Here is a 26,944-nt window from a genome sequence, read left to right as displayed (position 1 = left end):
GACGATGATATAACGGCGTTCACAACGCGCCTACATCAAAAGTAAAGGGAATTTATTTATCGACGCGACAAAGGAAATCATTGACCCTCATTAAATGATACCACGGCATACTTTCCATTCCGGATCCAGGCACCACTGGGCGCCTCCTCGTTTAACGCGTCAACCTTGCTCTGGGTCGGGACTCCAACGCAAACGTCGGACTTGTTCGTGCGAAGGGCCAAGATCTTGACGCCGCTCTCCTTGCCTAGGGGACCCAGAGCTTTCTCGTATGTGGTGGTGTGGGGCCACATCCCATCCCTGGTCAGTTTGCGGTAGTTGAGGTCGCCCTTAAAGATGACCAGGTAGCTGTTCTGGAGCTCCTTGAAGAGGGCGGGTGCCTTGGATGGCATCTCGTGGAATGAGAACGGCGTCGTCCAGAAGGGGTCGCTAGTGGTCGTGATGGCGCCCGACTGGAAGAACTCGCGGAGTCTCGGGATGAGTTGGTCGAGATACTCGCGGCCTGGGAAGCATTCAGAGGAATCAAGATGCTCGAACAGCGATTCGACATCCGAGGGAATGACATCGCTAACGAACCACGGGAACTCCTTGGTATGCAGTCTGACAGAGGTAGAAATGCCGGCTTCCAAAAGATAAGCGGCATAGAGCACATCAGTGAAGAACTCGAAGCCAGCGTTGTCAAGGACAATGTCGATCTGGCGACTAGCCTGGCCGGCAGTGCGCTGAAGATACGCCCAGACGTCGTCAGTGTCGTTGTCGACAATGTTCCGCTGACTCTTCTGGATGGCCTCACGACCCTGCAGGTTTTGCAAGTCCTCCAGGGTCAGGTTAGCGAGGAGTGACAGGTCGGTGGCGTTTCCCCACAGGGCGATCTCCGTCATCTCGATAAACAGCAACTTCTTGGCCACTTCCTTGCTCTCATTCTGGGCGAGTCGAGTATCGGCAACGATCTGCATATAATGGCTGGCGAGCTCCTCGACTGCGGCCCTCGATTTGACAAAGCTAGAGTCTTTCTGGCGCTTGAAAATATCGTAGTTCTGCCAGTGTTTTGAGGAGTTCAGGATCCTCTGGATGCTTCTGGAGGGATTTTCAGCGCAATTGCTCGATTACGATCTTTGCAGGGAGAGTTGTACCTGTACATATAGCACTCTCCAAAGAGCCAAGGACAGTTAATCCAACTGCACTCGCCAATGGCAGCTAGCTTCTTGTTCCACTCTTGAATATCGAGCTTGCCGTCATCTCGTAAGGGTCTGAAGCGCCGTGAGTCCCTGCGTTTCGGTTCTTGGGAGAAAGTAGTACCTACGTGAGGGGCTCGTTCTGTTCAATTCCTTTCTTGATGTCCCTGAGGGCAATCTGAATGGCGATGCTTTCCGCTCTCTTCTGGCAGTCAACATCTTCCGCGGCGGCTGTTTCGCCAATGTCATCGATGGTGCCCTGAATGATTTTGGCCCATCGGTTCTCGGCCGTCTGTTTAGCCATTGACCCTTTCTCTGATGTCCAAACTGCACGAACTTCTTGAGCGTTCATGGTGGCGGAAGGCATGACGATATGACTCTGACAGATCAGACTGGACAAGGTTCCAAGGTCTCAAAAGTTAAGGAAGCATTGACAGCAGATTCAGGGGACTATTTATGTATTCCTTATCTCAAATAACAAAATTGGAAGGAATTGTCCCCCACCTGGTCCCCAAAAAGGTAGCAGAGCTCGAGGTCCGCTGACCACCATCTCTGGAAGGCCGCTACGCGAATACTGGAGGACCCTTGGCTGCCTCCCGGAGCTAGAGAAAGTGGGTGGGGCGATCGTGTAAACGGCCCCAGACTGACCGCTTAAACGGCTCTCACACGGCTTAAAAGGCTCTCCACGTCTTTGCAATCCCGGGGATTTGATGGTCTGTGCACCTCGTCTCGAAGATACCCAATTAGGCAATACTGGCTTCCATGTCGGCCTCAGAATTAGTCGGGATGGAGCTCGCAAGTGCATCCTGAATCCTCACTTCTCAATAGTTTCTCGTGCGCATGACCGCACATCTTTGAATTATGAGGGGTAGTGGGGTCTTCTTAATTGCCCGCAAGAACTGGCTTAGGTTTCCAAAGGTATATGAAGCTGTTCTTCGCTCTGGTTTACTGCTGGGATCCAAGTCTCATTGAGCTTCGATCTTGTATATACACATTACAAAAATGGTCACTTCAATTGAATTTCCCGAGCCCAATGGCTCTGTCCACGTCAACGGCCCTCACCGTTGTGTCGCTGATGGTACTCTMGACATCACCGTCATGGGAATGAACAGCGGTACGGCTATGGACGGCATTGACTGCGCCCTTGTTCGTTATCGCCAGGATTCTCCTGAAGCTCCTTTGCATATGGAGATCCTCAAGGTACGATAGCTCCTAATGGTCTTTTATGGTTCAACTTCAGTGGAATTGACAAATCGCCCTTGTATAGTACGACGAGATCCCCATCCCTCGGTTCATCAAGGAGCCCGTCCTCACCATGCTCCGCGAAACGAAAACTACTCCCTCCCTCATGTCCCAGCTGAACGTCCAGCTCGGCAACATGTTCGGCGAGACCGTCAAACTCTTCTGTGAGAAGCACAACGTTCCCATTAACAGCATCGACCTCATCGGCTCCCACGGGCAGACTATCTGGCTTCTCTCCATGCCCGAGGAGGGCGAGACGCGCTCCGCCCTGTGCCTGGGCGAGGGAACTGTCATAAGCGGCTTGACCGGCGTCACTACAGTCACCGACTTCCGCATGGCTGAACAGGCGGTCGGCCGCCAGGGTGCACCTCTTGTCGCTTTGATCGATGGTCTCCTCCTTCGCCACCCCACCGAATGGCGCATCTGCCAGAATATCGGCGGTATCGCTAACCTCTGTGTCATTCCGCCCGACAGCGAGGGTGGCGTTGACGCCATGGTCGACTGGGACTGCGGCCCGGGCAACATGTTCATCGACGCCGCGATGCGCTACTTCACCAACGGCGAGATGGAGTATGATCGCGATGGCGAGTGGGGTGCTCAAGGTACTGTCAACCAGGCAGTCGTTGACAAGTTCCTTGACAACAATAAGTACTGCAACCACCTGCCTCCCAAGACGACAGGTCGTGAGACCTTCGGCGACAATGAGGCCCAGGAGATCATCGACGAGTGCTTAGCTCTGGGCATGAGTAAGTACGACACCGTCGCCACCATCACCCGCATCACCGCCCAGAACATCGTCAAGCAGTACCGCACTTTCTTTCCCCTCTTCAACATCGATATCCACAAGATAGCCGGTGTCTATATGTGTGGTGGTGGTGCCCGCAACCCCAACATCATCAAGTATCTCAAGGAGCAGCTGCCCAGCTTGGAGATTCTCAAACTCGATGAGACTGGTGTTCCGTCCGATGCCAAGGAGGCTGTCTCGTTTGCTCAGCAGGCTCTCGAGGCTATTCTTGGCCGTGCCGCTCTTGTTCCCATTAACAGTGACACGTTGACGCCCAACACCATCTCGGGTAAGATTGCGCCGGGATTGCGGTGGAGAGAGGTTATGGCGATGGCAGTGGAATTCGGAAAGGGTCAGGCTCGGTTGCCGACGGTCAAGGAGATGGTTATTGACCGGCCCTACACCTATGGGAAGTCCTAGAAGGGGATGGCGGTGCAACTGTCTATTTGTATGATTAACTACTTGCATATAAGGTTTTAGCAATGGCTTCATTTCAATCCATCATTTTTAGCGACTTTGGAGTGTCTTTTCGGGTTCTGAATCCTCCTCATGGCCCTGTCAAGTGAAAATGCAGTGTACCACCATTTAGTGGGTAATGGGACGGTGTTATGTCTCAGGACTGTGCAGAACAAGAAGGATCCATTCCACAGCGGAGAAGGTGACATAGATGGTAGGTGATCTCCCCATGATTGTGCTGCTGTTTGAGATCTGCAAGTGAGATTAAGAAACAGTGGTATTATGTGAATCAGGACCTAGTCGAGCGATTGGGGAGTGAAGAAGATTTTGGTATTCACTTGGTATCCCTGACGAGGTCTACAGTGGCGCAGTGAAAGGAGCCCCCAATGCTATTGACGTGTTTAAACGGACAAAGGATACATTGCATCCCCAGTGATTCCAACCATGCCGCTGTCTTCAAGTCACTGGCCTCAGTAACTACCTTTTTCCCGTCAAGGACCAAGGCATTGAGGCACAACCACGGGCTGGTCATATAGAGTGGGGGGTAATCGGGCCCCTGAGGGATGTACGGGTAGGGTTGCAAGTCCCAGTCCGCCAGAACTTCATGCTTGCGCAGAGCTTCCTCAGTGACCTTCGTAGGGTTATAGGCCAGAAGCCCTCTTCGTAAGGGCAGAATAGTGGCGTCTATATGCATCGCATATGGGTCGTTGACATCCAGCATCTCGATGCAGTACCCGTTCGGTAGGTTTTCTCTAAGGTAGTCCACACCAGCCTGGTTGGTGACGTGACTATATTGCCCAATGATCGTGGCACCAAAACGCATGAAGTCTGCCGCGTCAAAGGCCGGGCGGCTGTTGTTGATGACCCACGGGCTTCCTGGGCTTCCACCGGGAGATAACAAAGTATCAGCGAAGGAGCTCTCCGGTCGCCGAACAACTTTTACCCTGCTGTCCTTGGATAGCTCATCCAAAATGGGGGCAAAGGCGATTTCAACCTCGCGGGCACGGCAAGGCCAGGCATAACACGATTCTATCAGGACATTCTTGACGCTGATAAGGGCATCTCGAGGCATGGCTCCCGTATAACCACCCTCAGCCAGCCAGTCGATTCCGCGTGGGGGTCTATAGACTTTGATCCCTTCACCTTCGAGGATAGCGGCTAATTGATCCAGCTCTGCTTCTGCTTTAGCGACGAGCTCTGGAGGGAATGGAGATTTTGGCTGGAAGCGATGGACATGAGCGACAGGCATTGTGGCTGCAATCATAGGGGCAGGGGCGCTTGGAAAACATGATTGACCAGCCCGGCCAACAATGACTGCCTTCAAAGGAGACCATTCATTGTCTGCGTAGACACGAGGAAGGAAAGTCATCTTGTAATAGTAAATGTGTGTTCTGGTGTTCTGGTGCTTTAGCCTTTACGCTGATATTTTTCCATTGAACCAATGCCAGAATCTCTTATCGTACTTATTACTTCCCCATGCCTTGCTTCGACTTCACTTGCCAGCGGCAGCAAGCGACAGGGATGGGGTTTTGCATATGGATGTGTAAACCTCGCCAAAGCCGCAGTTAGCGCTTTGAGGACTTAAAGCCCCATATGGGAGTTAAATGACAGTAATATATACCAAATTGCAGAGCTAAGAGCTTTAATTAAATTATACTTGTATTTACAGGTTACATGAGGAAGCAATATGGCGAGCTCTACGGAGTACCCTGTGTAATTCTGATGCATTTCAAATTGACGGTAGGACAGAAGTGACGTGGCCTGCACGATCCCTCACCACGATGTGGATCAGCTACTTTTCATACGCMGAAGGAGGTTCCTTATTCCCTGATTTTGGGCATTTGGTGACCTGACAGCACATTACTGTTGGGGTAGAAGTCCTAGAGGGCTGCATGCAACCTGCACCCTCGTCGGTCCGTGCCCTCGGCTAAGTTCTGGGGGCCTACAGAGGTGTTGACTTCGTCTGCACCGAGTAGCGTTACCAGGCCTAGCGCGTCGATCTCGAATCTTCGCATGATAATTGGTCATTCAAGTATGCTTGACATTCTGATCCGCGCCTTGGATGTCGACCACCCAAGCTACCCGTCACATTATATGCCATGCAGTTGTTCATCATCCGAGTCAGACATGGCCTCGCCGATTCCGATGTTGGCACCATCATTTCTGGCATCGTGGCGTTCAGTGTCGAACCCCGACCCTCCGGGGGACAGTACTTGCCAGTCGGATATTGACCTGAAGCCGCCAAATGCCCAATTTGATCAGGAAAAAGCGGCGGATTCGGAGGAACAAAACCGGGAACGGGAAGACATCATTTCCCCCAAATCCAGGAGTGTCGACACCCAGAGATATCCAGATGTTACTGTACTATCACCTTTCCTGATGCACTTAACCTCAAGGGGATTATCATAGCGGAGAATGTGGAAGATGCAGTTAAGACGTTCTTCCTTGCACGTCCCAGTGTCAAGCATCCTGAGGTCCAGGGATAACCATCGGAATATCTGGGATTAGCGACTGACGTCTCTCAGGCGATCTCAAAGTTCGGTTTTTCATCGAGTCCCACACGTGGTAGACTCGAGGCCAATCGATTACAACATCCCTGCACGCCCCACGTTTCCCAGCATACGGGAAGATGACGTCTATCAGGCTGAGTCTCGTACTGACACCCACATTATGAACGCCATCAAGTGAAATCGCGATATATAGAAAGTTATCAAAGGCACTAGGGTCTTCGAGAGCAATCTTAATCGGCGTCCGGCCGTTTCTAGTTACATCCGTCATCTGGAATCCCCGACTTAGCATCGTCTTGATAATCTCAACGCTGTTATTGTCATCGTCGAAACGTCGAGAAGCTGCCCAGTGTAAAGGCGTGAGATCCCCGTGAGACTTGAAGTAAGGCAGTTCGCTTCCGGCAGATTGCCATATCACTGACATGTTTCTCTTGTACGCTTCCACTTCTTCGGTGGCTGACAGAAGGAACTCAAACGTTTCGTAATCGACGATATGCGCCGCAAGGTGAACGGGAAGTGCTCCTCCGTTATTTGGCAGTGTTGGATCTGCTCCGTAGTCGATAAGCTGCTTGAACACCTCCAACGTCCCGAGGTGTGAATTCCAAGCTAAATGATGCAGCACGGTGTTCCCAATATTGTCCGCTTCGTTGAGGTCGAGTCCTCGCTCAATCAGTAATGTCGAGGTCTTCAGGAATCCATCTGGTCCAATCCTGGAGACGCCACCAAGACCACACATGCACGTGGTCAGGCGCTGAAGGATATTCAGCCCATGCAGATCCTTGATTTCGGTTGTCCAGCTATCCAGCAATTCATTCAGGACTTTCACGTCGTCATTTTGTGCCGCGACCGTTATAGACGCGAGAAATTCATCGAGGTCCACCACCGGGATCGTTTCACGAAAATAATTCACCAGTTCACTTCTTCCTGAGCTTGATGAAAGGTACAAGAGCCCAGGTGTTTTCTCGACGCTCAGTGCCTCTCTTCCGTATGCATCAACCAACGCCTGAATGAGAGATACATCACCATTCAGTGCGGCGTTTTGGAGGACAGTGGCAGACAAGTGCCTCTCGTAGCGGACCAGGGCCATCTTTTCTCCTTGGCGTTGAATGAAGTTGTGAAATAACTGCTTGTTTCCGAAACGAGCATAGAAAACCAAGGGAGTGCCCGCGTAGTACCTTGGAGAAAGGTCCTGTTCCTTATGTCTTAGAAATCTTTTGATTTCATCGGAAGGCGCAAATTCAAAGGACGGTAGCATTTCATACTGCCGGCCCCCGTTAGGTCGGTGGGCTAGGAATAGATGGAGTCGCCCCGTTCTATCGTCGGCGTAGAGATCAGAGATCTGAGCGAACTTTTCTACCACCGCGCCGCAGTCTCCAGTGTTATCGCCGGTCGAGCTATACATTTCCTTGACATGACTATCCCAGTATAGTCGCGCGTAGGCCAAGAGTTGATGTTTCCTCATGATTTTGTCAAGCTTACTACCTCGGTTATCCTCCCACGGGTACGGAGTTTCTTTCGTGATGAAGTCGGAACATTTAATCAGAATCTGAAGGCAGGACAGCGCGAGTGCTTTATGGCCCTCGCTGGGGGAATGGAGGATGCCGTTGTGCCATGAGCCCGTCCACGGCCACCGCTCGAGAAGGAATTTTCGCGCCGATGAATGGATGAATTGCACGGTATCATCAGACACTCGGATTCTTAAGATAGGACCAAGCAAGCGGAGATCATTTCGAAGGCCTCGGTGACGCAAGTATCCGTCCTGCTCGTGGCCTAGTGTGCGACGCTCCTCTGGATACTGGCAAAGACAAGCCAACTCGGATACGGTGAGCGGTCGATAAGCGTAGAGAAGGTTCGACAGAAGCCTGGACGGCTTCCTGAACATGGCGGACGACATGCGACGCAACTGAACTTCATATAATAAGTCGAGATCTTCGAGCTTGTTGGCAGACTCCTTCAGAATCGTCTCCAGATCACACACTGGTGATTCTTGAAGCTGAAGTAAGACTAATACAACTGGAAGAAAGGTACCACATTTTCTTTCCTTCAGATAGTCTTTTGTCTCAGCTATTTGACTAGCAGAGTAGCCGCGAAGTTCTCCGATTAGGTCCACTTCCTTATCAATGTGACGATCAATGTCGAGATTGACATTCCGGTCCTCGAGATGAAGGTCAAGGCATTCTATCTTGAGCGACTTCATCTTGGAGATCATTATTCGAACAGTTTCGAGGGGCTGGCTCGATATCAGCACCCGGAGATTGGATGGTATTGATGGGCTTGGCTTCAGCAGACCGAAAAGCTCCCTCTGCGTCTCCTCGTTGCACTCGTCAATGCCATCAATAAGAAGATAGACCTTCTTCAAGTTGGATTTGATACACAGGTTGCAAAAGTAGGTCCAAAGTAGGCGGGGAAAAAGATTCCAACATTCCTTCGATCTCAGCTCCTCTGACGCAAAGAGTTCGTAAGCACAGTCGATGGCCTCCAAGCCAAAGTCTTCTTTAGCGCGCGGTTCCAATAACTGGTGGATGGCCACACATAGAATCTTGCCAAGGTCGTTGTTCTCTCGATCGCACAAGCTGTAGAGTACGGCACTATCATTTGGTCGTCGTCTATTTTCTCCAAGCAAGGCGTGATATGACTGGGCAAAATTCACCACCAGAGACGTCTTGCCCATTCCGGGGCTTCCCGTAAGCCATACGACACTGTAAGACTTTTCGAGAAGCCATGTCTTGATGACTGGATTTTCGACAAGCCACTGACATGTACCCTCTTGTATATCACCTGCTGTTTGGTAAAACAATTTCTGGTAATCGTAAGGTTGGAATTTACTTGCAAAAGCCACGGGGTTCATCGTGACTGATTCGGGTACATTGGCAGGACCGCCTACTCCCCGGAATCTATCTTCTGAGATTCGTGAAAAGAGATTTGCGAGACCTGGCGGATGTGTTGACGCTCCTCCATTCTGGGCACTTTGAAGCACAAGCTGCTCTAGAGCTCTTGTTAGGGCACGACTGCTTCAGGCGCAGACCTTTCTGAAAGCTCACGAATTGTGTATAGGTCCCCCATATGCACATGGGGTCGATCATTTATGTGAATGCCCTGAAATGAGTGTCCCGACATGATGGCGTAAAGTCTCTGGTGGCTCGAATCAAAGCCGTGATTAAAAAAGGTAGTTTCGAGGAATGTCGTCGGCGAGGGACGTCGTAATTCTCTCAAGAACGGGAGAACCTTGCATTTCACGGGTCGGTTACAGCTCCATTTATTGCCAGCCAACGGCAGCAGACCTGGTAAGTTGGAACACTCAGCACCAATTTTTTCCTTGGATATGTCGTGCTAAGTTGCTAATGGCTGATTGGGAAAGATGTAAGGCTGGCTCCATCTAACTTTTTCCACGGCGCCCTGCAACATAATATCATTCGAAGACATGGACCTGGATAGTAGGGCTGGCCATGTGATGCTGGAATTCATAGGCCACATTGACCACGCTAAAATCACGGGGCCAGTCTGAAACAAAAGCCACAGCTCCTCGTATAATAGCCCATCAGTTAACTACATTGCCGTTGATTGGGGTCCGAGTGGACGCCACATTCTGCTGTGATACCCCGCTGAAATTGTAGATATCTAATAGAAACGATTGGATGACATACACCCGTATGATACATCGGCTCTTCGAACATGAGGGCGAGGCAGCTTGACAGAGGCAAGCCACGGTGTCAAGCACGGCAAACACGCTACCTTGGGCGGCTGAAGCGGGGTATGCGAGTCTGATGGACAAGATGTCGCTCCCATCTCCGTGCCTTTCAGTTGTCCTACTCTTGTTCCCTTTTCGCGTGCTATTCCCGTAAAGCATTCTGCTTTATCTCAACCGACTGGCCGTCCTTTACACAAAGTTTCCAACCGCTTCCACTTACTCCGGGTTCGGAGAGATGGAACCAGTCAGCTTCTCTCTCGCCGTCGCTGGCATTCCCGCGATTTTCGTCTCTTGCATTGATTGCTTTCGGTATGTGAGGCTAAGTCGAGCCTTTGGGGCAGACTTTGGATTCTGCCTGGCCAAACTCGAGGCGGCAGAGCTAGAGTTCACCAGATGGGGTGAGGCAATGGGCCTACTTCACAACCCATTCGACCCCGATGCCCTATTCAAAATGGGCCCTTGGAAAGAAGACGACGTCAAGAAAGCCATGAAATGGCTTGCCCTGATTGAGGATGCTTTCGAGGATGCAAGGAAGACTTCGGAGAAGTTCAAATTATCCCACGAAGATGACGATGAACCCGAGATCCTGGAGATCCCGGACGAAGCAGCCGAGCTCGAAAAATCACAACAGCCAGTGAAGAAGCTCATTCTTTCACTTCGACAAGTTAGCAAGCGTCGACAGAAGCTATCGAGTCTGGGGAGGAAGGCCCAGTGGGCCTTGTATCGCAAGACCGACTTCGAAAGCTTGATCGAGACAATATGCCGCCTTGTCGATAACCTGGTCAAGCTCTTCCCCGCTCTCCAGGACCAGCAGAAGCAGTTATGTAAGGAGGAGGTGCAGGTTGTCGAACCAGAGAGCATCCCGACGCTTGTCAAAATCCTCGGCGATAATGACAGGCTTCTTAATCTTGCCATCACGGAGGAGATCAGAGAGAAGGGCCACAAGTTTGAAGACGTGATCATCGATGGCAGTGGGTTTACGAGATTGGGCGACACCTACCAGAATATCGCGAACGCAAAGTCCACTCCGATGTCTGTTTCTAGGATGCGCGTCGCCGGATCAGGTGTCACACATATTGGACATCGATTCACAACTTCGACTCCTGATGAGGGTACTTCTTTTGTAGAGCACAAGAAGTCTTAGTGGATTAATATTGAACATCGGCAAATTATGTCTTCTACGAGTGCTCATTATTTCGGTTCCATGTTCCTTGACCATACCTAGTGGCCTCCATTGAGCTTGAGCCCCCTGAAGTTAGACGTGGTGACGGAGCTCGGTCCATTCCCCGTTACTCGTTAGGATGCTGACTACAGGCTCTAGCACAGGGCGGTCGATGCCAGAGAGGAACAGTCGCTCGCGCAACTACTTGAAGAGGAATTGTTAGCCACAGTAAGCCAACAGCGGTCGACGTAACGGAGTTGAATTTTCAGATGACTTTCCGGCAAAATTCCTTCAACAGAGTACCGTTTGGGGTAAGCGTATCGGGGGTGGCTGAGACGAAAGGAGATGGAAGATAGTGGATTCAATCAAACTCTACGGAGTAAATGGTCCGGCGAATCATATGTCGAAGCGATAAGCTGGATAGCTTGTCAATAATAGTGCTGCTTTATGTTTAGTCTTTATCGTAGTGTATACGAGCCGCTGTCGGCTTTTCCCTATCAGTCAATTTGAGCGAGCGGCTGGGGCCTAGACCGTTTTAGGAACTGTCAGCAGACTGGGGAACATGGAACCATTATAAGCACTCAGCCACATCCACAATAACGATAAATGGGAATTCTGAAAGACCCAAGGGGCCCAGTTCTTTTGTCTTCAGCTAGATCCGTTAACATGCCCGTTCAAACAAGTGTAAGTGCAGCAGCCAACAGCGCGCGCGGAGCCAAAGAGCAGATCCCAGTATGCCATGCCACCCACAGGGCCTGCGAAGATGCTAATGCAATAGCAACAGACCCTCTCTCGATGCGTCAATCCGGACGGAATCTCCTGGCGAGCCATCTGGTATTTCCCCACCAGCGCTGCCTCGTTCCCAATATGCTCCTATTGCTATGACCAACACATCCAATTCACTCCCCACGCAGGCCTTTTCGAGGCTGCCTGGGTAGACGGGAATCTCGGCCTAATGTGTCAATGGAATACTCCGCGGGTGATGTCGCATCTGGTCGCCAATGACTGGGACGCGATCAACGCCTTCATGGTTGAGCGGGTCAAAATCCCAGCCTGCAAAGGCCTAGCAGGTCACACCGGGCCTGATGGCTCCCGGTGGCATGGGATGACCGGCGAGTGGGAGATCCAGGGCTTTGTGATATGTGAAGCGTGCTATCACGATCTGGTGGCGTGGAGTCAGCTCAAGAGATACTTCACCACAACGCCGATGATCAAGTCGGACGAGGGAATGTGGACGTGCGATGCGGCGGTGCCGGTGATAAAGGAAGGACTCCGTCGGGCGACCACGTCACCCAACGGCTGGGATGACCTGCACCTCCTTTTCAGAAGACGGATGGAGTATCCCTCTTGTATGGAGATGAAGAATCTCCAGGCTGGCTCGACACATTGGTACGGTTCTAAGGCGGTCCCCGACCTGATCGTGTGCACGGCATGCTACCTGGACCACTTCGTGTTGGACCACGCCGAGTTGTGGGAGCTCCTCTCCCTCACAGCAGAGCAGCAACAGCAGCAACTCGATTGTGCGATGCAGACAGTTCAAATCTATTTCGCCTGGGTTTCCTGCAAACGAGTCAGCATCGCTAACAATACCGATGAGTATGACGGCTTCGAGGATCTGGCCAGAATAATCCTCAAGTCACCTCCCTGCAGTACAGATGACATGCGCAACACCACCTGGTACACCCCACAGGATTGCACCGGCGATGCATTCGCCATCTGCAAACGGTGCTTCCTAGCGTTCATGGTGGCTCCCGGGTTCGTCACGGAGTTCAAAGAGGTCAACTTCCGGCGTAATGGCAACTTGGTCTGCGACTTGAACCCTGCAACGCCACGATGCCTTAAGTATCTCGCAAAATACGAGGAGGCCGTGAAGCAAGAAAACTTCTCCATCTTCTCCGACTTTGTGTCGGAGTATGCAGCATTGCCCGATTGTCCCCGGGACAAACCCTACAAGAATCGCAAATGGTATGGAAAGGGCGGCTTTACTGCATGCGAATTCTGCTACAAGGAAGCCGTCGAGGGGGCGAGCCTAGCCAGTCGTCTCGACTGCGCCGTCGTCCCGAACGAAGCCCGATGCCAGATGTACTCTCCCCGAATGCGGAATCTTTGGCAACATGCTTGCGAGAATAACGACCTAGACTCCTTCCTGGTGCTTGCAAAGGAGCGCATGCATGTGTTTCTGTTGATGAACATGGAGAAGCAACGTGTTGAGTTCGGGCAGCTCATGCGCATGCAGCAGCGGCAGACCTTGATGCTGGCGTCCACAATCAATAAGGGGTCGGAGTCGTTTGCTTCGGTGGTCGGCAATAGTGGAGGTGCGATGTTTGGGAATGCGAGCATTGGGTTCAACTGGAATAGTGCGGCTGGGGCTGAGAGTCATCAACAGTTTCTGCAAGCAATGGGGATTAATGTGGTGCAGGCCGGGGATGGTGCGGCGTTGATGCCTTTGATGCAGAGGTGGGCGCAGTTGGAGTAGTCAGTACATATGAGGTGCAAAGAAGCTGGGTGTTGAACCCATCTCAGACAAACGAGTGTTTTCCTTTAGGATTGACCACCAGAAGGCTTCTGAGCATGAATGGGGATCTCTATGGAGCAAGATACAGTTCTTGTCTAGTATACGATGTAGAAATCAATAGACAGTCAGAGCGCAGGGCTAACCCCAGTGAGCTTGGACGACCACATCCAATAGTAATATACTACTAGAGAAGAGGAACACGGGCGTCGAAGCTTAGTGAAGCTGTTAGAAGAAGGGATTGGAAATATAGATCTTATACCATACCAGATGCTGTACCTATATCACCTGCAGTGAATTGGATCAAATGCCTCAGGCTTACCCAAAGACAGCAGGTTAACAAGTCCATGCTTCTCGAAACCCCAAGAGAACGCTGTCTTGCAAGAGAATTCTCTGCCGATTTTCTGGATCCAGATTCTATTGAGACATTGAGTTTAACAAGGAGGTACAGATCCTATGTTCATCATAGTGATCTTATTAACTAGGGCATGAGCTCCCATATCAAGTAAGGCCCAATGACACAACAGGCCTTCCAGATGATCATCGTCGCCGCGACTACTGCGTACGGTATCTTCCAGATGGGAGCCTCGGCCAAGACAAGCCAAACAGAATAGAATGCGACAGCAAAGAAATGATAAACAAGGATCCCCGGCGAGCGTATCAGACCCGCTAGCATGCCGCAGGGCTCTTCCTTGCACCGTCCTCCAATCTGAAAGTATCGAAAACACTCAGTTTTCAATGCAGCCAACGTGGTATCCTTGGCTGCAAACAGCGTATATAGTGCCATTGCAAGGATATTGATAAGCGAGGAGCTCCGCTTGCGGGCCCAGTGAAAGTGACCAATCTGCTCAAGCACTGCGTAGGAATCATCCAGTGAAGGCACAATCTCCGGAGCAAGCAGCTTGGAGATCAATAGCACGTCATTGAAGGCAACGGTCATGCCGCCGCCAGTCAGCGGATGCCTCATGTTCAACGCATCGCCGAGGAACAGCAGGCCAGGAACCTTCTGTTCCGACGGCGGAAGAAACGAATTGGGCATACTTCGGAACTTGCCCCTGGCTACGGCGTCGCGAAAGCTGTTCTGACAGCCGGGTCGAAGCCTCGGTAGAACTACGCTAAGCATGTGGGATTTGATGCCACCTGCGCCGGGACTTGCACTCGGTAAGCCGGTGGGAACGTCCATGAAGATTCGCGTTTGGCGAGGACTGATCTGATAGACAAGGATTGGAGGGGCATCGGAGAGAAACACGTGTCCGTAGTAAGGCTCCGGGAGCTTGGCATCGATCAATTCCAGAGCCCAGAATTTCGATTGGCTTGAATGTTTGTTGGGAAGGTATCCTTTCCGAAAGGTTGAGGCATAACCATCGCAGACAATAGTCAGGCTGCCGTAGTACTAGATCTCTCCTGTTAGGATGGCACAGTACCAGGGCATTTACAAACAAAATGCAAGAATGCAACTCACCTCCATAGCCTTCTTGCTATCCCCGCCACTGTAAGCTAGCACACCGATGACCTTGCCCGTGTCTCCATTACGAAGCAGGTCCGTGGCTTTAGCCTCTACTACAGTCACGTTTGGTGCGTTGGTTGCTGCTTGACGGAGGTTTTGAATGAAGCGACCGTGGTTAGAATGAGCAGCCTTCCGGACGCACCCCTGGTGCATTAGGGTCGTCGGGATACGGAATATTGACGGATTCGTTGAAATATGAGACTCGATAGCCACGGCATGGCACCGCGTCAATATTTTTCAGGCAGTCTATCAATGTTCGCTTATCTATCAGGCCAGATGATAGAGATACCGTAGAAGAGCAAACAATTGAGTCTCACCTCCCATGCCCAGTGAATTCAGGGCGCGCACTCCCCCCGGCTGCAGCAGTTCGCCCACGACGCCCTCGGGCTGCGCCAGACTCCTTTCCAACAACACCACCGTTCGTCCCTGCCTGCCAAATGCCACAGCAGTCGCGCATCCGGCTACTCCGCCGCCGACAATGACAATGTCTGATGTGTGGGCAGCCATAGTTGGACTTCTGTGTATGCAGTGAGTATTGACGGGGATTGCTGAGTCTTGACCTTGCTCCGTCAGGTCATGAAACCTGTGATTCAGACCGAGACTCCTGATATTGACGTATGAGGCATGTGAAAAGGAGGTTCGGCCCGTACCAAGAACAAAAACCAGGGGGGTGGTGAAGTGAGTGTGGCGCGGCAGTGGCAGGGATTATGCCTTAGCTGTTGTAATATAACACTATTGGACTAAAAAGGTGTTCAAGAGTCCAGACAAAGTACTCGCCAGTCTTGCATTTCATATCCACATATTCCAACAGTTACACATAACACACTACCACAAACTATGATGCACTGTCCTCAGCATGCTATGTGCAACATCAGACTTACAAGCATAACCAGATCCTCATGACGGAACATTTTGATTCCTATGGCACCCGAACCACCAATTTTTGCCCTCGAACCTGGCCTTGAATTTCATGAATACATGACAATATTATCTACTACTAACTTCTCTACTCCATCTTGCCGCCTTACCGTAAACTTAAGCTTAGTATGATCTTCATTTTAGTGCCAGACCCGTTGGKGCTTAACCTCCTTTCCTGTGATATATATATATGATGGGTACATTTGTCACAGGAGATGATTCCCGTCAATTGGCCGGTCTGTGCTTGGCCCTTTTTTCAGGATTCTACCAAGCTGTACCTAGTGGTACTGTCTTGCATTTCATTTCTGGCATTCGAGGTTGATATGGGACGATCACTGCTCACTTAAGTTCTACTCTAAGTTAAATACAGCGAGCGGACCATCATCCAGCGCAGTACGTCTAGAGGCCCTCCCAAGACTTTATTTCCCACATAACTGTTCCATCTTGTATAACTTGTATACGTCGACACACCACGTTGCAGTAGTACTTGCACTAGGTAGCAGCAGCATCTGCATCCAATCTACTCAACGTAAATCATCCGCTTTCTTCCAAGATCAGCCACCGAGGAGGGCTATGGGATCCCGTCCTCTTTCCTTCGCGTACTTTTCTTGCCAGGCCGCTTCTACATCGTTCCAATCTCGCTCTTCATTGGGCCTCAGTTGGTCGGGAAACAAGTCACGTAGCATATTTCGCCCTATACGATGGTACCTTCTCTCGACCTCAAGTAAGGTGGACAGTATTTTCGGCTCCCCGATAACGGATTCAAACTCCAGAGGAATCCCGTAATTCTCCGGCCTACGAGACCATCTAGACATATAGCTTTTGTGGATCATCCCGACAGATCCAATAGCTAGTAGAAACAACGAGTTCGTCTTGAGCGCAGACGCGGTTATGAGCAGCGAAACCCAAGAGACCGCCAGCAAAAACATTGCAACTGTTGTGCCAAGGCCCTGGATGTCTTCCATATCATTGCCCCCACCTACGGCCAGATCTTCCAGATTCAGCCCGTGGCCGTTTCCCAGAATGATGATCGCATGCTGATTTCCATACCCGCCTGTCAAGATATAACCGTCCTCGGAATCACGGCGGCAGGGCCACTTTTCGCGTGCCCATGCGGGAAGGGACCCGGTGATTAGTGACAGGATGATTCCGACCGCGGTGATCATGAGGATTCCCCAGTCACCGAAAAGACCACATGGGATGGCAGCAATGGACAGCTGCAGGATGAGAACAACGGCCCCACTCCAGTAAAGGCCGTCTCGCACAGGGATCCCCGGCGGCTGGGTTTCGCTGGGCTTGTATACACTCACAACCAGCCCCGCGAATTTCGGGCGACGAGCATCTGGGTTCCTCTGTCTCATCACGCTCCACTTATGGTCTATGAGAGTGTGGAGTTTGTTAGATGTTTGTCGATCCTTCCAGTATTCGAAATCCCGCATTATGCGGCCCAGGACCCAGCTGGTGTTGTCTCGCGTCACTCCGGTCCTGGCGTTGATGACCCGGCACTGCGTATCCGCATCCTGCACCATGAGGCGGTCCTGCCCAAGTGCTGAAATCGCATAGGTGACCCAACCTGTTTCATGAGTATCAACAAAAACCATCTATTGATTCCCAGAGGGGACATACCAAAGGAAAAAGCAACAGGTGTGAATCCACCGCCAGCCAACATCGCCAGGGCCCTCGCAACAACGTCACCACCCAAGATAAGCAAAATACTGAATACATCTGATGGTGTAGTCCACTGTGTTTTCAACTGGTCCGCAATAAGAGACGGGTTGAACATTGTGTTCCTACTGACCAGCGTTTCCAGAATCGGCGCCATGAGCCCGAAACAGGGAAATACATAGAAAAACAATGACTGCCCTCCCGGATGCCCGTGGCACATTTATTTTCCGTTCCCCAGGGCGCTTCCTTCCGTTCTGCGAGTGAGATGTCAGCCAGCGACTCGCGGTTCTACCACAGACCACTGGCAGGTTCATGTTGAGGGCGCTAAGCCCATGCAGTCAGCACCAGTCGCACCCCTGCTGACATGTCGGACGGAATCACTGGGCGGAACTCCTGTTGGTTCTCAGATGAGAGGATCACTTTGCAAGGATCGGCATCCCCGATCTTAGGGCGCTCTTAATCTAACCAAATCAGTTACTGCCAACTGGTAAGCAAGCAACTAATCATTTACTCTCCGGTCTTCCGAGGGGATACGGCCTTGGTGGTTGACCTACAGAGCCAGAACGGATCACTTATTTTAAAGCATCATACTCTTCGCTAATAGAGGCGCTGGCTTGCCCTGTCTTTAACTGGGCGAAGAAAAGAGAAGAAAATATACGAAATGATTCCTAACCGATCCGCCAACACCTCACATTTTTGAGACACCAAAGTAGCCTTGCATGACAACCAGTTGCGTCAGACTCACAATTATTGCATGATATCCGCAATCCCATGCAGAGTGACCTCGCTCTATATAGTGCTGAATCTGGTTAGATTATCTAAGGACAAGGTGTTAACACCAGAGGCTGTTCATCAATAGGTTGTATACACAAGCACACTGGTAGGGTACTCATGCGCCATGCATCTTCATAATCAGATTAGTGTTAATTGCGCAGTTCTGCTGAGGCTACATAGCTCAGTGTCTGCTTGCATTAATAAAGTCACTGGACTGACACTGAGCTACCCATACAAAATGCGACATTTTGAACCCGCGCATCTCTCCCTCATATTATATCCTACCTCCCAATGCTGGAGCTAGATTATGTAAGGAGGACTATGCATGTATAAGGTTAATAACACACCTCCCATGAGGATATTTGCCAATTAAAAATAGTGGTTCATATCTGGTTTCCCTAACCCTCTTTTGATTACTACATACTTGTACAAACTAAAGACCTCAGGGACGCCATTATGGATGATGTTGATTTCAAACTGGGCCACCTGGGGCACGCCACACATGTTTAGTGCATTGTTCACACAGAATCTCATGTCGCCACTATCACATTCAATGGACGACTAACCAAGTTCTGGGCGGCCGATGATTCCATTCCAGACAGACTCCTGAAAATGGCCATCATTGCGGAGGACCTCGCTGAAATTTTACGAGGCTTATTATTCCCTTGGGAGACACCATTAACAGTATTCCAGCAACACACCACTGCAGCCCCAACAGAATACACTGCCCTTGCCCAGGTCCGGGCGACTATAGAGCTGACACTCACTCTGCATAATTCAAAGCTTTGTGAAGAACATTAAACTGGCTCAGATATCCATGGAGGATTATTAGGCCTGATTCTGCATGCCGGGAGGGGGAGGCAAGGCTATATGGCCAGGCAGCAATGCAGTAGAACAGGAGAATAAGCGAAGCGGGCAATCACCCTAAGGAGCAATAAAATTTTGGCCTATTTTTGGGCCAGAATCAGTGTCAGAGTTTACTTGCGGAGCGGCCTGGAGTACCTCCATTGGCAGGTTTGAGTATATCAGGCGAAGATGATGGCATAACGAGCAGAGACAAGTATCACTCTTAAGAGGGCTTATAAAKACCCCCAGAGTCCTCCACAGATAATCCACAACTTCCACCAGCACTTTTGTTTAAACTTGATATCGCACTCGTATTGTGTCATCACACCGGTTACTTCAAAGAGGTTTGCTAGAGTTTGCTGAATCTATATAAAGGAGAATCTAACCTTGCATCTCTTCCAAGCACCATGGCCGCTTCCTTTGATCCTAACACCTGGTACCGGCTCACAAATGCCTATCTCGGCACCTCCACAGCCCTTGATGTGGAAAATGACGGTTCAGACAACAAAGAGGGGCTCTTAAAAATGGCACCTTCTGCAGATTACAGTGGCCAGTATTGGAAATTCCTTCCACAACCCTCCGGGACCTTCAAGCTCTACACAATGTTTCTCGGTGCAAACAGGGTTCTGGATGTGTATGGGGATGACAAAACAAAACCACACTTAGCAACAGAAGGGAATTACTCAGGGCAGCAGTGGACAGTGGAGAGCTGGGGTGATGGCACATGGAAATTAAGCAATGCATATTCAGGAGCAGAGCTGCATCTTGACACATATGCGGATACACACAAACCCTTCTTGGGCGATGGGAATCATACAGGGCAGCATTGGACAATCACTGCCATTGAGAAGAGCTCAGGTTAAAGCAATTAAAGAATGCTCTTTCATGTTCTAATGTATCCAATCACTGAACGACCACTACTATATTGCAGTACTAAAGCCCAATGTTTGAACCATTATGTATTGGCCATTCTAGGAGTATCCTGACTGGTTTTCGGTATACTATGACTTGAGGTTCTAGCCAGTCTATATATGATTATCAAGTTGAACTTCTTTCAGCCTGTTGTCTAGTTGCAAAATTTGGCATTCAAATGGGAAACCTAAGGATTTATGTGCCAGTGCCAGTTGGCAATCTGCGCCTTCCCTAACTCTTCTATTACAATGGAATCACTGAGATAGTCCATACGATACTATGGGCTATGCTGGCTAGGTAACCAAAGCGGTCACCGCCACCTGGTAAGCAAGCCACTAATCGTGTACACTCTCCGCCAACATCTCACATTTTTAAGACACCAAAGTAGCCTTGCATGACAACCAGTTGCGTCAGAGCTTGCAATCATTGCATGGTATCTCCAATCCCATGCAGAGAGACTTGCCTCTGTATGGCGCAGAATCTGGTCAATGTGTCTGAGGACAGGGTGATAACGACAGGGGCATTTCACCAATAGGTTGTATACATGAGCACACTGGCAGGGTACTCCTGCGCTACGCATGAGTAATGTCGTTTCAAACAAGAGCCAATCAGGGCGCCACGGAGAGGCGAGCCTTGGGCGGGGTATTTGGACAGTCAGACGTATAAGTACAGGTCTGGGCTAGGAAGAAGTTTCAATCATCTGATGAGTTCATATAACAGTGTACAGTATCACAGCACTCTTTCTAAATATCCCGGATCGATAACTCTGTTACACCACACTGCGCGACTCCAAGAATGGAAGACGGCGCACTCCTGTACGCCGCCCGGGACGGCAATGAAGGTGAGGTCCGGGAGTTGCTGAACAGCGGGGCTGACGTCCATCAACGAGACGAGGAAGGACGGACCCCCTTACTCCTAGCAGCAAGCCGGGGCCATCGAGAAGTAGTCCGAATCCTGCTCGAGGAAGATGCTGATATCGAGGCGGCAGACAACGCCGGAAATACAGCCTTGCTGTGGGCAACCAGAGGCCGACACACAAACGTCGTGCGCCTGTTGCTCCGGAAAGAAGCGGACATTGATGCCCCTGATGAGACTGGGGATACTGCTCTTCACGTCGCGACGAGAATGGGCGATGTCGCACTGGTAATGATGCTGATAAAATGGGGTGCGGATAGGGATGCGCTCAATGATGAAGGGAATACGCCATTCATGTTAGCCAAGGATGCGGGTTATTTCAAGTTGTTGAAGGAAGTAGAAAATGATTCATCGAATGAAGAGGATCTGTCTGAGGATGATCGGAGGGCTGACGCAGCGAAGAGGAAGCCTGATGAAAAACGGAAGGCTGCGGAAGCGAAAATTACGAGTCGCTGTCGTACTCTCGAGCTAGATGAGGGTAATTCTGGGACAGTTTTGGATATAGCATTCTCGCCAAATGGTAAAGAACTGGCATCCGCATCTGTGGCCGGTGTCATCAGGCTCTGGACACTCAAGAGGGACATCGACCGTACAATCGGAAAGTATCGGGGCAATGCAAATGCTGTTGCATTTTCACCCGATGGCAGACTGTTGGCAGCTGGAGGAGGGGGCCCCTATTATGTCGAAGACAAGGTCGTTAGAACCTGGGATCCTGTTTCTGGGGCTGTGCTCCGGACACTCGACAACTACGAGTGGGTGGGTGTCGATTATGTCCTGTCCCTGGCATTCTCATCGGACGGTCGAGTGTTAGCCACTGGGGGTAGTGGTGCGGTCAGGCTCTGGGAGCCTGCCACAGGAACCATCCGCCTCTTGCTCGGTACCTTCTTGGAGTGCAGGCACCTTGCTCTGTCACCGGATGGTGGGCTATTGGCAGCCACAAAGCAATTCTTGATTAAGCTCCTCAATACTAGCACAGGAATCGAGCAGCGCACTCTCGCGGGTCATCTGAAGAACGTTCACAGTGTGACATTCTCGCCGGACGGTAATTTATTGGCATCTGGATCTGATGATACAACCGTCATACTCTGGAACCCTGCTACGGGAGTACAGTGCCGCACGCTCGAGGGACATTCAGCGGAAGTTCGCTCGGTGGCATTCTCGCCAGATGGCAAACTATTGGCATCAGGGTCTTATGACAAAACAGTTAAACTCTGGGACCCTGCAACAGGAGAATTGCATCGCACCCTCAAAAACAATTCAACCGGCGTTCATTGTGTGTCGTTCTCGCTGGACGGTAAACTTTTGGCAACTGGGAATACGAATGGCATTATCGAGATTTGGGAGCTCTAGCACGAATGCAACTTCCCTTGTAGGCAACGGGCCACGGTGTCCAATATAAACTCCCATACGAAGTTGCTGAAAACCCTGTTTCCCACAACACGCAACCAATTGAGCATCCTCTCATACAATTTGCATGTAACCGGGTTTAGCTCAGCCAATCACTTGCTAGATTGCCTTCCTTGCTTTGAATTCAGGTCAAAAAACACCACCAGGACGGCCTAGGTTTCACACGGGGGATTGCTTACAGGCGGGTTGCTCATAGAGGGTTTTACTGTAAAGGTAGACAAAAGGTAGACGGGAATAGGTCCGAATGGCCGTCGCTTCTGATCGTAGCCATTTTTGTTACGGTGGGAATGGGCGACGAAAGCATATCACAGCATTATGGGGTTACGCGCTGATGTGGATGCTATTCTCCGCCCTGTAGGTATACCTATTTCTGCAGTTTGGAGCATCTCTGTTTTTGAAGTGAGATACACTTGTAAAGTTTCGATATGACTAAGAATCTATATGCAAGTCCAAAATCGTGGCTACAGGTCAGCCGACCTTTTGAAAAGTGCAGGTAAATACAGGATACAGTTCAACCGACCCTTCGGAAAAGTTCGGCTGGTGCCAAGATAGGTCAGAAACACCAAAAATCATGTAACCGGGAATATTTATAAAGGTCGGCTAAGCTTAATACAATACCATACTATTTTTTGATACTACTTAGTACTTACCTTTAGGGGGGATTTAATTAGAACTAGTTACTTCTTTAAGACTCTAATTAATTTTCTAACTAGTTTGGAACTAATAAGAATCCTATCTACTTTATACCTTTAGCTATTTAAGATAGACTGATGAAGATATTAAGATAATAATATTCTTAACTAGTTAATAACTAGTTAAAAAGATAGGTAAAAGGTCAAAAAATATTASAGAACGTGTATTTATCTATTATCAGGTGTAGGTTGGCTGACCCACTTAATATTTTATCCGAACTTTGCCAAAGGGTCGACTGACCTGTGTCCTGTCTGATTCTTTAAGTAAATCACAAGGGCGGCTCCCATGTGGACAGCAAAATCCGCTTAGTCAGTCGACCTGATCCTTCAGCTGCAAGCCTGCAAGTTCCATCCCTCACTGTAAGAAGTAGATAGGCCCAAGTCGTTTTGAAGCATTGGACTGGACAGCGGTGGAATTTCGGCAAAAATCAGGTACCACAATCTAAGCCCGGGCCACGTTGTTGCCCAAATGCGCCAGACGGACGAATCAGGGCTGCTGCCGGTGCCACTAAAAGTCAATCAACCGCTATGGATCGCGAGGATCAGGCACCAGGCCATGAGTGGCCAAATAGTGTCTGCGGATCTGATAAGTAGGTAGGACCTACTCGTCACAGGTAGTACAGTCGTTTGTTTGAAAGCTGGGTGTCTTCTATGGCGCCTAGATTTAGCAGGATGTATGCTACATTAGAGTCGGCACCGATACTACCTAACCACAGAGTACAGTGGACTGCATGGACACATTCTGTCAATGATGTAATGAGAATATAGATATTACAATTTCTACATTTCAGGGATAGGATAATCCCTCTAACTTCTTGCCAAGCCGCTCAGCCACTCAGGTAATCTCAGCTTGTAAGAAGCATATAGCAAAAGAAGAAAGAAAATATGCAAAAATCACCATATCTATGAGACAAAGCTAGAGTCTCTTACAAGCAAGAAACAAAGATGCAGAAAGTAACCTACAACCAGACCCCCACATCACAGTTGCCAAGGGTATAGTCCATCACTTAACCTGTTCTTGGTCCAGCCTCACAGGCCAGGGAAACCAGCACGCAAGTTGGCATACTTGCTGGTGGGATAGTTGAGGTTGTTCTTTCTCTTCTCCAGCCCGTCGGCACCGCCAAACGCGTCGATAGTCGTGGTGATCAGACTCTTGGTGTCGTTGCGATCCATGCTGACCTCCCACCAACTAGCACCACCCAGACCAAGGCCATTGACGTACTCGGCCTTGATTCTGGCAATCTCGGGGGTGTCGTAGGAGATCATGTACTTCCGGGCCGCGTCGTAGCTGTAGCTGGCGCCGATCGAGGGCAGCTCGACGACACTAGCATTGAAACCGGGCACGGGGAGCGCCTTGTAGTCCCAGACACCGGCGGTGCCGAAGCTGCCTAGGGTGCCGACATCAGTGAAGTTGGTACCAGGGCCAGCAGTCTGGTTGAAGGAGCGACCGTAGAGGGGAGACTGAAGCAGGATCTTGGAAGCGGGGGCTCCGCTCGAGATGTAGTACAGGATGCCGGAGTTCGTTTCAAAGTCGGTCGACTTGGGGTTAAATATGTCGGAGAAGATGTTGGCCTGGTGTCCGGAGTAGTTGCTGAATCCACCCATGTAGTCAAGGGCCATGAAGCTGTAGAAGTCGACGTAGGGAGTCATCTTGGCGAGGTCAAGCTGCTTGTACTTGTCTGGTCCGGCAGGACTGGCGTACGAAATGATGAACGGCGAGGTGGCGTTCAGCTTCTTGGCAAGGCCGTCGAAGCCGTGGCGCAGATCCTTGAGCAGACTGACCATCTGGGCGGCTTGTTCGGCACCGTCGACGTATTCGTAATCAATATCAAGGCCGTCAAACCCCAGGTCGGACACCAGTTGCATTGCAGAGTCCACGAATTTGCGGCGCTTGGCCTCGGACGCCAGCATGGGGGCAAAATTCATCCGGTAGGACCATCCGCCCACGGAGAGGATAGTCTTGAGGTTGCGGTGGGCCTTCTTGAGAAGGTAGAGCTGCTTGATGTTTCCGTAGACGTTGGTGCCGGAGGCGGAGGTATCGTCGCCGGGATAGGCATACTGCAGATCGGCCCATTCATCGCTCAACATACTGAGAATGGAGTCAGCATTTGTAGCCCATTCCCTCGAGCTAATATGCAGCCTCCTAGGGACCTAGTATTACTCACATTGAACCAGTGGTGGTGTTGACATTGGCAAAAGCGTAGGAGAGATGAGTCAATTTATCGGCGGGGATGTCGGTTACCATGAAGCTGCGGGCATAGATGTCCTAACATCCGATCGACTTAGCCATTGATTGTCCATTGATTTTACTTGTATAGAAAAGCACTCTACCCACCCAGTTTCCATAGTAGGCCAAGGATTTCTTTCCAGCAACATCAGGGCCGCACGATGGTGGTTGAACCTTCTTGTCTCCATTCTTGCCGTCATACTTAGGGTGGGGGGAGGACAGGGCTCCTGTGAAAAGAAGGGTAGTAACGAGTGTAGCCAACAATGACAGACGCATTGTTACGGAGTAAGAAATGACAGGTGTCTATGTAATGACTGTAAAAGAAAGACTGAAAATGAAAAAGGTCTCGAAAGAGTGTAGGAGAACTGTTTGCCAGAACACTGATGGCCTGGCAGAATGCACCAGACATCCCAGCCTTTATATCAACATCTATCTGTGAGCGCTCCAAATCTCGAAACCGTACCCTCTTCAACAGGTTTAAGACATCGTAAATGAAAGCGATCAATTAGACTTTGGGGGATAAACGGACAGGGCAAATTAGCGGACGATCATCTTCCTGAGCATTTTCCGGAGTGTTCCGGGTCCAACAACCAAGGCTGGCTGGTCATGAAGGATTCCTCTAGGATCCAGATCCCAGCCGGATTCGTCAGGGGTAATCCTTTCAGCAGACGCAATAGCATTCCGTGGCTGACTGGCGATAGTACGATCCTCTTGCTGGCAAAGTGCTTGTAAATGTCGCGGGTTTAATTTCCACGTGGCTTGATCTACATCCTTGGTGTGGCTGCCCAGTAGTGATACTATGACCAGTTGTCTTTCCACGGCCTTTTGTCGAGCCCATCAACTGGGAACTTTGGGGATGTCTCAGATCCAGATGGATTTGTGAGGAGTTAGTGGTCTTTTATCCGAGAATTTTCCTGGATCGGGGAAATAAGAGTAGTTAGCCTATACGACGGAGGATCGCGCCTGGGACCCTTGGTGAAAAGTCCAACCCGTTTACTCAGTACTTCGCGAAGACAGTTATTTTGACAAACAGTTCTCTGTGTATTTCTGTTAAAGCTTGTCAGCATCTAAGATAGGTTATGAGGTTATGCTAGTCTGCGCTGAAGTGCAGTATCTCTTCATTCTGGAGAACGCAAAAAACCGGAGCAAGTTCGTAATTAAGCTTACATTAAGGGGGCCGCAATTGACTGATTTCCTAAATGGTCAAAAGTGGGCCACAATTGTCCAGCTACTGTTAATATAGAATGGATCAGGATGCTGCATATATGATACGCACATGATCAAGAATCTAGGCCTCCCACTGACAAATATATGTTAGTATTAATAATACGTATGAACATGATACTGCCCAGAACTAAGCAGTTAACATGTAGCAGATCACCTTACCATCAGGCCACCAAAAGTAGCACGTCCCTGAACCGTTGATCTTCTGCAACCACATTCCGAGGGCCGCAGAACCACAGAAACTCTTGGCTCTATCTTCTATTCCCGCTGGGGTGGGGTTTTGTTTAAGTCCTCTTGTTTATATCCAAATCCAACAAGGTAATGTTGGTCCCTG

General features: G+C 50.2%; 11 protein-coding genes across 11 annotated transcripts; 5 read left to right on the top strand and 6 right to left on the bottom strand.

The window, feature by feature from the left end:
• Positions 1–77: 77 nt before the first annotated feature.
• On the bottom strand, positions 78–1,524 carry Asppvi_010881 (damage-control phosphatase ARMT1 family protein; the record flags this gene model as incomplete). Its single annotated transcript, XM_043306717.1, has 3 exons — positions 78–1,074; positions 1,131–1,247; positions 1,301–1,524. 3 exons carry the CDS (start codon positions 1,522–1,524, stop codon positions 78–80), a joined length of 1,338 nt encoding a protein of 445 aa, XP_043162652.1.
• Positions 1,525–2,174: 650 nt separating this feature from the next.
• Positions 2,175–3,618, top strand: Asppvi_010880 (UPF0075 family protein; the record flags this gene model as incomplete). The annotated part of the gene is made up of 2 exons (XM_043306716.1): positions 2,175–2,372; positions 2,440–3,618. 2 exons carry the CDS (start codon positions 2,175–2,177, stop codon positions 3,616–3,618), a joined length of 1,377 nt encoding a protein of 458 aa, XP_043162651.1.
• A 370-nt stretch (positions 3,619–3,988) lies between these two features.
• Asppvi_010879 (uncharacterized protein) lies at positions 3,989–4,903 on the bottom strand (the record flags this gene model as incomplete). Its single annotated transcript, XM_043306715.1, has 1 exon — positions 3,989–4,903. One exon carries the CDS (start codon positions 4,901–4,903, stop codon positions 3,989–3,991), a length of 915 nt encoding a protein of 304 aa, XP_043162650.1.
• Positions 4,904–6,114: 1,211 nt separating this feature from the next.
• Positions 6,115–9,009, bottom strand: Asppvi_010878 (uncharacterized protein; the record flags this gene model as incomplete). Its single annotated transcript, XM_043306714.1, has 1 exon — positions 6,115–9,009. The coding sequence occupies one exon, from the start codon at positions 9,007–9,009 to the stop codon at positions 6,115–6,117; it is 2,895 nt and encodes a 964-aa protein (XP_043162649.1).
• Positions 9,010–10,084: 1,075 nt separating this feature from the next.
• Positions 10,085–10,993, top strand: Asppvi_010877 (uncharacterized protein; the record flags this gene model as incomplete). The annotated part of the gene is made up of 1 exon (XM_043306713.1): positions 10,085–10,993. One exon carries the CDS (start codon positions 10,085–10,087, stop codon positions 10,991–10,993), a length of 909 nt encoding a protein of 302 aa, XP_043162648.1.
• A 684-nt stretch (positions 10,994–11,677) lies between these two features.
• On the top strand, positions 11,678–13,487 carry Asppvi_010876 (uncharacterized protein; the record flags this gene model as incomplete). Its single annotated transcript, XM_043306712.1, has 2 exons — positions 11,678–11,743; positions 11,796–13,487. The coding sequence occupies 2 exons, from the start codon at positions 11,678–11,680 to the stop codon at positions 13,485–13,487; spliced, it is 1,758 nt and encodes a 585-aa protein (XP_043162647.1).
• A 517-nt stretch (positions 13,488–14,004) lies between these two features.
• Asppvi_010875 (squalene epoxidase) lies at positions 14,005–15,537 on the bottom strand (the record flags this gene model as incomplete). Its single annotated transcript, XM_043306711.1, is given in 4 exon segments — positions 14,005–14,916; positions 14,986–15,159; positions 15,173–15,276; positions 15,348–15,537. The coding sequence occupies 4 exon segments, from the start codon at positions 15,535–15,537 to the stop codon at positions 14,005–14,007; spliced, it is 1,380 nt and encodes a 459-aa protein (XP_043162646.1).
• Positions 15,538–16,502: 965 nt separating this feature from the next.
• Asppvi_010874 (uncharacterized protein) lies at positions 16,503–17,731 on the bottom strand (the record flags this gene model as incomplete). Its single annotated transcript, XM_043306710.1, has 2 exons — positions 16,503–17,521; positions 17,575–17,731. 2 exons carry the CDS (start codon positions 17,729–17,731, stop codon positions 16,503–16,505), a joined length of 1,176 nt encoding a protein of 391 aa, XP_043162645.1.
• A 1,909-nt stretch (positions 17,732–19,640) lies between these two features.
• Asppvi_010873 (RICIN domain-containing protein) lies at positions 19,641–20,096 on the top strand (the record flags this gene model as incomplete). Its single annotated transcript, XM_043306709.1, has 1 exon — positions 19,641–20,096. The coding sequence occupies one exon, from the start codon at positions 19,641–19,643 to the stop codon at positions 20,094–20,096; it is 456 nt and encodes a 151-aa protein (XP_043162644.1).
• Positions 20,097–20,940: 844 nt separating this feature from the next.
• On the top strand, positions 20,941–22,410 carry Asppvi_010872 (uncharacterized protein; the record flags this gene model as incomplete). Its single annotated transcript, XM_043306708.1, has 1 exon — positions 20,941–22,410. One exon carries the CDS (start codon positions 20,941–20,943, stop codon positions 22,408–22,410), a length of 1,470 nt encoding a protein of 489 aa, XP_043162643.1.
• Positions 22,411–24,188: 1,778 nt separating this feature from the next.
• Positions 24,189–25,662, bottom strand: Asppvi_010871 (glycoside hydrolase family 18 protein; the record flags this gene model as incomplete). Its single annotated transcript, XM_043306707.1, has 3 exons — positions 24,189–25,248; positions 25,325–25,425; positions 25,495–25,662. 3 exons carry the CDS (start codon positions 25,660–25,662, stop codon positions 24,189–24,191), a joined length of 1,329 nt encoding a protein of 442 aa, XP_043162642.1.
• Positions 25,663–26,944: the final 1,282 nt, after the last annotated feature.

The sequence above is a fragment of the Aspergillus pseudoviridinutans genome, assembly GCF_018340605.1.
Source record: "Aspergillus pseudoviridinutans IFM 55266 DNA, scaffold_9, whole genome shotgun sequence".
Taxonomy (NCBI): Eukaryota; Fungi; Ascomycota; class Eurotiomycetes; order Eurotiales; family Aspergillaceae; genus Aspergillus; species Aspergillus pseudoviridinutans.
The sequence above is the reverse complement of the archived record's forward strand: the minus strand, read 5'-3'. Positions and strand labels throughout refer to the sequence as shown.